The sequence below is a fragment of the Phaenicophaeus curvirostris genome, chromosome Z, assembly GCF_032191515.1.
Source record: "Phaenicophaeus curvirostris isolate KB17595 chromosome Z, BPBGC_Pcur_1.0, whole genome shotgun sequence".
In the NCBI taxonomy this organism is placed as follows: domain Eukaryota; kingdom Metazoa; phylum Chordata; class Aves; order Cuculiformes; family Cuculidae; genus Phaenicophaeus; species Phaenicophaeus curvirostris.
In genome coordinates this window covers 11,745,159-11,755,670 of record NC_091431.1, presented here as the reverse complement: position 1 = coordinate 11,755,670, position 10,512 = coordinate 11,745,159, and the positions used below count along the sequence as shown (strand labels likewise).

General features: G+C 47.0%; 1 protein-coding gene across 1 annotated transcript in view; it reads left to right on the top strand.

Moving 5' to 3' along the window:
- Positions 1–2,241: 2,241 nt before the first annotated feature.
- ELP1 (elongator acetyltransferase complex subunit 1) overlaps positions 2,242–10,512 on the top strand; it is a 33,346-nt gene continuing 25,075 nt past the window's right edge. The window contains exons 1-6 of the mRNA XM_069880336.1: positions 2,242–2,429; positions 4,475–4,627; positions 6,188–6,269; positions 8,163–8,243; positions 8,589–8,674; positions 9,924–10,023. Of these exons, the coding sequence (XP_069736437.1) occupies positions 2,280–2,429; positions 4,475–4,627; positions 6,188–6,269; positions 8,163–8,243; positions 8,589–8,674; positions 9,924–10,023 (652 nt within the window). The 5' untranslated portion in view covers positions 2,242–2,279. The remainder of the gene's footprint in view (positions 2,430–4,474; positions 4,628–6,187; positions 6,270–8,162; positions 8,244–8,588; positions 8,675–9,923; positions 10,024–10,512) is intronic.

The following is a 10,512-nucleotide window of genomic DNA, read 5'->3' as shown; positions in this document are numbered from 1 at the left end:
GACGGCAAACAGATTCACAGAATCACAGAATAACCAGGTTGGAAGAGACCCACAGGATCATCAAGTCCAACCGTTCCTATCAAACACTAAACCATATCCCTCAGCACCTCGTCCACCCGTGCCTTAAACACCTCCAGGGATGGTGACTCAACCACCTCCCTGGGCAGCCTCTGCCAGTGCCCAATGTCCCCTTCTGTGAAGAATTTTTTCCTAATGTCCAGCCTAAACCTCCCCTGGCAGAGCTTGAGGCCATTCCCTCTTGTCCTGTCCCCTGTCACTTGGGAGAAGAGGCCAGCACCCTCCTCTCTACAACGTCCTTTCAGGTAGTTGTAGAGAGCAATGAGGTCTCCCCTCAGCCTCCTCTTCTCCAGGCTAAACAACCCCAGCTCTCTCAGCCGCTCCTCATAAGGCCTGTTCTCCAGCCCCCTCACCAGCTTTGTTGCTCTTCTCTGGACTCACTCCAGAGCCTCAACATCCTTCTTGTGGTGAGGGGCCCAGAACTGAACACAGGATTCGAGGAGCGGTCTCACCAGTGCCGAGTACAGAGGGAGGATAACCTCCCTGGACCTGCTGGTCACGCCGTTTCTGATACAAGCCAAGATGCCATTGGCCTTCTTGGCCACCTGGGCCACTGCTGGCTCATGTTCAGTCGCTGTCAACCAACACCCCCAGGTCCCTCTCCTCCAGGCAGCTTTCTAGACAGACTTCTCCTAGTCTGTAGCACTGCACAGGGTTGTTGTGCCCCAAGTGCAGGACCCGGCATTTGGCCTTGTTAAACCTCATGCCATTTGACTCAGCCCAGCAGTCCAGCCTGTTCAGATCCCTTTGCAGAGCTTCTCTACCCTCCAGCAGATCAACACTTCCACCCAGCTTAGTGTCGTCCGCAAACTTGCTAAGGGAAGTTCCACACGGCAAAAGTGCCTCGTGTAGGCACTTTGAAAGGCTCATCCAGAAAATTTGCATGGCTGCAAAATAACCACCCTGCTGCCAGTGTTACCTTAAAGCCCATCACCAGCACAAGCACATACAACCACACTAGGAAATGAGGTGGTGAAAAGCTAAAGCTCTGCTTCTGTTTCCCAAACCACCACCACACTTGGCCCCCAGATCCCGAAGCAGCACAGGGGACCCACCACGGATGCTGCTGCCCCGTGAGGGACCCAGCCCCACAGAGCCCTGTGCTACAGTGGGCCAGAAGAGGCTCGGGAAGGGCTCAGCAAGAGCCCCCGGTGACACGACACAACCTGTCCCAAGCACGGGCGCCGCTGCCAGCTTGGCTGCAGGGCAGTTTTCTGCACCTGCAGGGCCCCCAGCCCACACTAAGGAAGGCTCCAGTGCCCCCAGCCCTTGGGGATGGTTTGCTGCAAGGTGATGTGTGGAGAGGGAGTGGGTGGGGGCCAGACCCGAGGGGCTGAGGCTGTGTTCCTGTGTGACAAGCAGGGCGCATCTGCCACCCCCCACCCCGTGCCCCCTGCTCCCTCTGCATGCCATTCCTCCTGCGCCTCCTGCACTCTCTGTGCCTCCTGCTCCCGTTCCTTCTGTGCCTCATGCAACTCTGCTGTGCCACACGTACGCTCTCTGTGCCCCCTGCTCCCTCTGCCTCCCTGTCTCCTTGGTCCCCTCTGCTGCCCCTGTCCCTTCTGCTTACCCTGCTGCCCCCTGTCCCCTCTGCTCCCCCTGTCCCCTCTCCTCCTCCTTGTCCCTTCTGCTCCCTGCTACCCCTTTCCCTCCGATCCCCCCTGTCCCCTCCGCACTCCCTGCTCCCTCTGCCTCCCTGTTCCCTTGGTCCCCTCTGCTGCCCCTGTCCCCTCTGCTCCCTGTTACCCCTGCTCCCCCCTGCTCCCCCTGTCCCCTCTCCTCCCCCTGCTCCCCTCTGTCCCTTCTGCTCCCTGCTACCCCTTTCCCTCCGATCCCCCCTGTCCCCTCCGCACTCCCTGCTCCCTCTGCCTCCCTGTTCCCTTGGTCCCCTCTGCTGCCCCTGTCCCCTCTGCTCCCTGTTACCCCTGCTCCCCCCTGCTCCCCCTGTCCCCTCTCCTCCCCCTGCTCCCCTCTGTCCCTTCTGCTCCCTGCTACCCCCTCTCCCCTCCGCACTCCCTGCTCCCCCTGCCTCCCTGTTCCCTTGGTCCCCTCTGCTCCCCCCGTCCCCCCTCTTCCCCCTATCCTCTCTGTTCCCCTGTCCCCTCCCACCCCCTCTGCTCCCCCGGTCCTCTCCCCGCCCCGCCCCCCCCGCCGAGCCGCGCGTGCGCCGCGGGAAGATGGCGGCGCGCTGAAGGGTCGCCATGAGGAACCTGCGGCTGCTGCGCACGGGCGGGCTCCGCTCCGCCACCGCCCCGGGCACCCCGCAATGCCTGTGTGTCGGTGCCGAGTCCGGCACGGTCCTGGTGGGCTCGGAGCGCGGGCTGGTGGAGCTGGGGCCCGGCGAGGACTCGGTGAGAGCGGGCGGGGCCGGGCGGAGCGCGCAGGGCCGCTCTCGGGGCCTCCCGCCGAGGCACGAGCAGCAGCTGCTGTAGCGGGGTTTTTATTTACGCTAAAGTAGAGGGAAGTTCTCGTCCGGATAAGTGTATTTTTGAAAGTTAGAGCGTCTCTCGCACGCGGGTTTCCATAGCACGTTTTCTTTCAAAGCGTTTTCCTAGGCGCTGCTCATCCCTCGGGTCGGTACCGCCTGGTGCTCGGTGCGGTCTGTGCTGAGCAGGTGTGTCTGCTGGAACCGCCTCCGTGCGCAGCCTTAGCCCGTCTCAGAGGCGAAGGCAGGCAGAGCTGCAGCCAGCTCCAAATCAGCCAGAGAGCTCACTGATGGGAAGCTCCTAATGACACTGAAATCGGTGCTTGGAAAGGAACAGAACGTGCATAACATTGCTGGGGAAATGTGTACATCGGCACACAATACACCCTGTCCTCAGTTCTTGTCTCACTGCACAGGATTGATGGTACTCTCTCTGTTGGCCAGGCCTGCATTAAAATGATATTTGCTTTCTAAAGCTCCAAAACTGTCTTAAAAGTTTATTCGCTAACATTTTTAGTATCAGCTGCTCCCTGTCACCACTTGCTGCTGTCACATGTTGTCTGTGAGGCTGCATGGTGATCTTTGTGGCTAGAGTAATTTGCTGCCGTCTTAAAATCCTAAGCCTGCGTCCTAGAGGGTAATTGTGCTTGGCAGGGGTCATTCCTTTGGTTTAAACTTAAGCATAAAATCACAGAATGGCTTGGGCTGGAAAAGATCTTAAAGGTCATTCAGTTCCAGCCTCCCTGCCATGGGCAGGGATGCCTCCCGCTCATCCTGGTTACTCAGAACCTCATCCACCCTGGCCTTGAACACCTACAGGGATGAGGCATCCATGACTTCTTTCGACAACCTGTTTTAGTGCTTCACCACCCTCACAGTAAAACATTTCTTCCTAACATCTAATCTAAATCTCCCCTTTTTCCGCTTGAAACTGTTTCTCCTCATCCTGCACTTCCTGATAAAGTATCATCCAGTGAACAGCTGTATCACATAACAGAAGGAAGTAACCTAATATATGGTGAAGAGTACATGAGGACGCTTTTGAAACCATGCTCTGGGGAAAAAAAAATACAAACGTATTGCTAAAGACAAAAAATGCTATTAAGCCATGAATTCCTGTTAGAGCTGGGTTGCAGTGCCTTCTCTGGAGACACACAGTTCAACTGTGAGGCATCCAACTCCACTATTATGTTCTGTTCTGAAGTTAGCTGACAGAAGAGCTTTTGGGCTTTTCTGGGGTATCATTTTTAAAGAAAAGTGTTTTCTGAAAATCTCCATTGTTTGTGAAGGCTATCAACTAAAATCTTTTTAGAATCAAAATAATTTTTTTGAAGCCCTTCTGAAAATGCTATATCTATCAGCTTCCTTTTCTGGTTTTTGGGTTGGTTTTTTTTTAGTGGGAAAGGGGGTACTATCTCAGGTCTTTTGTGGGTTTTTTTGCCGATGACTGGATGTGTAAAACGTTCATGCAACAAAGCTAGAGAGCTATTTTAGGTAAAACTTTTTGTTTTGCTCTAGTTGAATGTATATCTAAATGGATTTTCTTTGAGAATTTTTTATGCTATGTCATTAAAGTCTGAATGACCCCTTAAAAGCATTGGGATACTTTAGGCAGCTACCCATTCACTTCTTAATGTTGACTGTATATGGAGAAGTTTGAAAAGGGGGTTGAAGGTTGATTAGCAAGATGAATTGGAAGTTATAGTATTGCCATTTATAATTTGCTCACTTATGTGAGTTTTCTCATTGTCAGTTTAGCACTCTTAACGTAAAGATTGCCTTCACAGTTTCCTGTGGATAAGTGAAGATAACTTGCACATTCACTGTTTTCTGCTGCCGTTCATATACTCTCTTCTGCTGTGTAATGCTTTGTATATTAGCAGCAAAATGAAGTGTGCCCATGGATGTTAATCTGTAATTTCTGCAAAAATCCCAGTGAGGTGATGTGTTGTTAATGACCTCTATGTCTAGGTGAGAAGAGAAATTTCCTTGACTGCCACGGGTTTCATGCCCAAGGATGGAAGCGGCTGCATCGTGGGTATCGAAGATCTTGTGGAGCAGGAGTGTGTGTGTGTTGCTACAGCTGCTGGAGACATCCTACTGTGCAACCTCAACACGGAGCAGGTAATGTAGCAGGAAAGACACAACAAGACTTAGGGATTTCAAAGGAAAGAATAGCACTGTTTTCATTTCTTCAGAAGGCAGTTGTGTGTTTATTACAAACTGAGCTGTGGTTAGTCTCCCGTTTCTGGGCAGATGATCTGGTTTCTGTGGGAGCCTTGACCAGCATTAAGGGACAGGGTATGCACTCTATAAAAGAACAGAAATTGGCATAATGGCTTGGCTCTTTGCGGCCCGAGCCTTGTATGTTTGCACAGGGGGCTGTTACACACCCAGCAGCACAGGATCTGCTGGAACAGCCTTCCAGAAATAGGATGTTGCTGAGACTAGGTAAAAATAAAGTAATCTGTTCATAGCTCACAGTGTAGCTGCCTTTTATTATCACTCAGTACAAAACATCCTGACATGATTTAACTGAAGAGAGGAGAAAGGGATGCGTGTTGTGATTTGAAGAACATTTGGGATAAAAAAGCTGTAGAAAACACTAAAAGGAAAACAAAATATCTTAGCTGAGTAGGTATGACAGGAACTGAGATACTGGCTTGCTGTTTCTTCTTCAGTGTCAGGTTTGTGCAATCTTCACTTCAACACCACAGCAGCACCCTTTGAACACCCATCAGCTCCCATAATACCAGCCCAACAGGGCAGGTCTAAGTAGGTGTGAGTTGACAGTGGTCTGTCTGGGTTAGCTGCCAGATTGGGGTTATGTGCAGCTGGTTTGATTGTTGTTTTGATTTGATTTGCAGACACCACTTAAATCAACTGTCTGAAAAATGTGTCCTGTAATGCAACTTAAAACATGTCATAAGGGAACAAAGATTAACAAAAGATGCGATACGTGACTTCTTGCACTGATATATGGGTCAGAATTGAGATTTAACTTCAGATCCTTTGTTTCAAGGTGCTTTGGATTACTTCCTCCGTTTTAAAACTGTTCTTTTGGTGCGGTCTGGGAACCAAGAAATAAGTCTTGAAGGTTGCTGTGATTATTCTGAAACCGTTTGCATTTGGATGATGGTTACTCTGCCCACTGGTACCCAGGTTGCACTTTGTTTACCTGGAAAGTTTTTGACATCCAAGCTTAATTTCTTGAATGGCATCATCTTGCTGTTTATCACAATTGTTCTCTTCCATGCCTCGTGCAAATCAGGATAATAGCACGTGACACAAGTTCTCTGCCTGCTGCTATTACGTATAAACTCACGATGTCCTGGTGAAACTGGACTAGTTTTTCATAAACTTTGAAGTTAGAGCATCTATATACAACTGTTAAGTTCAGCATGCACAGCTGATAAGAGTTTAATGGAGATCATGTACCTTAACTGCTTGTTGGAATTCTCTATGTAAGAGCCATTACTTCTGTGTTTCCTGACTTCAGTATGTTTACCAATGATACGTACCTGATCAGTCAGTATTAGTATTAGCACTGTACATGCTGACATAAGACTGACGTGCAGAATAAAGCTCTTATTAAAACTCTGTATAGTAGAAAATGCTGATTTCTATATTATCCAGGCTCTCCTACGTAGTAGGATCTCCTGTGATTCTATTTTTGTGTTGCAGGTGGAATGTGTTGGAAGTGTGGACAGTGGACTGAGTACCATGAGCTGGAGTCCTGACCAAGAGCTCATTTTGCTTGCTACAGGTATCAACAACAGCCTGTAAGCTTTCTTCTGTAGGAGTGAAACTCACTATGGCCAAAATATAAAACGCAGTTAAGTTTAAGATAAAGAAAGCAAAGTACAAAGTTATTAAATTGGACCTGAGATTTAGAGAGAAAGATCTCGTTGGATCTTATATATGAAATTTTGTTTAACGATCTATGAGGTGCTTTGGTGATCCAATCAGAAACTATTTAGACCTAAACCGCTGAGTTTTATAGAACAGTAATTATTCCTTCAGATCTTCTGAGGAATTATATTTGATCTTACCACTAAAACAAAGACTGCAACTTTATATCCCCATGTGATTTCTTAGTAAAAAATCTGCTTCTTGTCCTTTGGTAGAAAGTGTATGAGTCCCAGGCTCAACTTAGCTACAGATATTTATCACTTAGAAAATGAAGTCAGCCTGGAGCCAAACAGAATCACAGAATTCTTGAGACTGAAACAGGGCTCTGGAGATCACCTATTCCAACCCCTTGCTCAGAACAGGTTACGTGGAGAAAGTTGCTGGAAACCATGCCCAGTCAGGTGTTTAGATATCTCCGAGGACAGACACCTTACACCCTTTATTAGCACCCTGTTCCTGTCTGTGACCACTCTCATAGTAAAAGATAATTTTCTGATGTTTTAATAGAATTTGCTGTATTTTAGTTTGTGCTCATTGTCTCCTGTGCTGTCACTCAGACCCACTAACAGTCTGGCTCTGTCTTCTTTACTGTACACCACCTCCCACATAAGGTGTTTATACACAGGTGAGATTCCCCCAGAGCCTTATCTCCAGAGCAGTCTGACTACTCTCAGCCTCCCCTTTTGTGACGCATTCTCCAAGCCCTTAATCATCTGTATGACCCTTTGCAGGACTTGCTCTAATATGTCCTTGTCTGTCTTGTTACTGGGGTCCCTGAAACTGGAGCCAGTGTTGCACATGTGTCTGACTGGCACTGAGCAAAGGAGAAGGATCGCCTCCCTCAACCTGGTGGCAATACTCCTAATGCTGCCCAGGGTGCTGTTGACCGCCTGTGCAGCAGGGACATACTGTTGGCTCATGTTCAGCTTGGTGTCCCGTGGGAAACACAGGTCCAGCTGCTTAGCTCTCAGTCTGTCCTAGTGCCTAAGGTTATTGTTTTCCAGGTTCTTGATAGCCTATCTTGCCTGCATGACATGGCCCATGTGGACAGCATTACAACCTTCTATTGTCCAGATTTGTGTCATCTACAAACTTGATGCAGGTCTAATGCTCTAGGTCATGAATGAAGATTTTAAACTTTGGTCCTAGTGTCCAAGGTCACACCACTGGTGATGGACCTCAAGCTGGACCTTTTGCCACTGATTTGAGCTTGGCAGTTAAGCTGGCTTTCAGTCCAATTCATTGTCCTTTTATCTATCCCATCTTTAATGAGCGTGTGTATGATGATGTTATGGGATACAATGTCTGATAACTTACTAGAATCAAGATAAATGACATCCAGTTGTCATGATATCCAAATGATACCCAAAAGTTAGTCATCTCATTGTGGAAGGCTATCAGAGAGGTCAGGTGTGATTTTCCCTTCATAAATCCATGTCAACTGCTCCCGATTACCTTGTCCTTCATATCTCAAGAGAAAATGTTTAAGGATGCTACATACTTTGAAGGTCAACAGAACTTTTTAAGGTTAGGCCAGGAAGCATGTTTTTGCAGAGAGAGAGACTTGAAAGTGTTCTGTTCCAGCTTGAGATTTTCTGCTTGGAAGGATGTATTCTCTTTTGTATCATGTTACCGTTACAAATATTAATATGTTCAAGCCCATGACAGAACAGTAGGACAATGCAGGAGAACATTGAGGTTTTTATTTGCTGGAGATACCATACTGTATTTGATGTCTGCCTTGCAGGTCAGCAAACACTTATCATGATGACGAGGGATTTTGAACCAATTGCTGAGAAGCAAATCCACCAAGATGAGTTTGGGGAAGGTGAGAGGTGCATTGAACTTAATTTGTTCAAACTGATGCCATTGGTGTGTTGTAAGCATGTGGAAACTATGGAAATGGAACTAAGCACCTTCTGGGTCCCAGGACACATTTTATATTGCAGAGCTGCTAGGCAGCTGAAGGGGTATGGAGATTTTTTTTACTTGTCAGCATAAATTCAAGTAAGTTCTCTGTGCTAGAGGACTTTCTGGGCTATATACATTTCCTGCAGTTTTTTAGAATTAATTTGGATGGAAAGTGTGAGTGACTTGGAGCTGTGGTTGTGTTTAACACACTATGCAGAATAGTGCTGTAAATCTTCTGCTACACTGATTGTTTCTTCTTCAGGGAAGTTTGTTGCTCTTGGCTGGGGTAAAAAGGAGACACAGTTCCATGGATCAGAGGGAAAACAGGCAGCTCATCGCAAACAGACGGTATTATACTGCTTCTCTTGTGTTAGACCCATGCTATCTCTGGGAAAACGTATAAAGAGAGTTTCTGTTATTCCTGTGGTGCCAGTTTGCCACTGGCTTTCTGTTAGTTTTCTTCATTATGGCTCTTCTGTTTGTTTCTGTTGTTATCTGAAATCCAGCATTTTTATCCTCCTCCTAATTCAAGACAGCAGCTGGACGTGTTTAGGACTGTTCATGCAGAGCTCAAAACAAGATTTGCAAGCACTAGTGCTTGCAACAGTAACACCACCCTTAAGTCAGCATGACAGATTTTGCTGAATGCATGCTATATACTAAAGTGCTTAAATGACAGAGAAATAATGTGCAGTTTGGGTGAGAGGCATAGAAATAACAGTAATTTGAGCTCACAGAAGGCAAGTGTAGAAGGGTTTAGGCTACTTAGCAGCACCAGTTATGTGAGGCAGCTCCATGTGCCTGCACATTTTAGCTCTTTGCCCATTTAGCACTTCCTTGTTTGAGTCTTGTTTTCTCTACTTCTTACTTGGTAAAAAGTCAGGTAGCTAAAAACACTCCACTGCTCAATTTTTCTTCTTGTGTTTAAGTTTCAAAATTAAGACTGTCCCACCAAAACCTGGCAGGCTATTGTGCAGAGAAGTGAAATGTGGCCTGTTCCAGCTTCACTGTTAGGAGGGGCAGGATGAGGCTTGGCTGTATCTAGGAAAATATTCTTAGTCTGACAAAGTTAAACCTTTGAACAGCTCCCTCTTTATATGTATTCTGTTGAGACTTTTTATTTTTTCCCATGTTGTTCTGCAAAGAACCTGTTTGTCTCAAAGAACGCTGCTTCTCATCTCAGCTTCGGTCTGGCATACAGACTGCCTGGATGGCATGACTTTCTCCTTCTATGGGTTTGTGCCTCCAGGCACCAGTCATGAGCAAACCCTGCCTCACCGCTGTGTCCAGCTAATGCACAGCTGGTCTATAAGCAGAGACTCTGGTAAGCGGGAAGGATGGTGTGTGATCATGTGAACAGGAAGTCATATGCACTTGCAGAAGGGGCAGATTGAATATACAGACAGCTTTAATTCTACTATTTAGTAAGATAACATTCTTAGTAATGAATTCTTAACTTTGCCGACTTAAGATATTTTAATGGATTGATTTCATTCCAAGGCTCTTCAAAGATCTGACTGAGCAATGCAACCTGTTTGGACAAAGACAGCAGTTGCCTTTGCAAGTTTTGATGCAACTTTCTTTTGTGTGACTTCAGGAAGTATCACCTACTTCACCCTGGGATGATGGCAGGCCTCGAGTGACGTGGAGAGGAGATGGGCAGTTTGTTGCAGTGAGCGCTGTCTGTCCAGAGACAGGTATGGGACCAAAATTCTGTGCAAAGTGTAAGAGGCTTCTTAAGCAGAAACTAGGCAAGGCAAGAACTATCTGGTGTTCATGGTATCTTGGACACTTACAGCAAGGGTGAACTGAGGTAGATAGTTGATCTTTTCTCTGGTTTTGTGTTCTCTGTGGCATTTTATATCCATGATCTTTTGAACCCTTTCTTTGCAGTTTGATTTTCCAGTGAGAAGCCACGTGAGGTTACTACTGAGTAGTTACCATCTGAACTTTTTTTGTCAATGTTAAATCACCACTCAAACTCTAAGCAGCCTCTTATGGGCTCCCAGTGCCAAACAGATGAATCTGTTTGGATCGCCATAGCCACTGACCCATATATTAGCATTTCGGCCTTGCACACTTTTGTATAAATACAGGCAATACTTTTCCCTAGGTTTTGCCTGGAAGCAAAGAGGTGATGAGCACGTATGTTTCTTGTAAGAAATGTCTTCCAATAAATATTACTG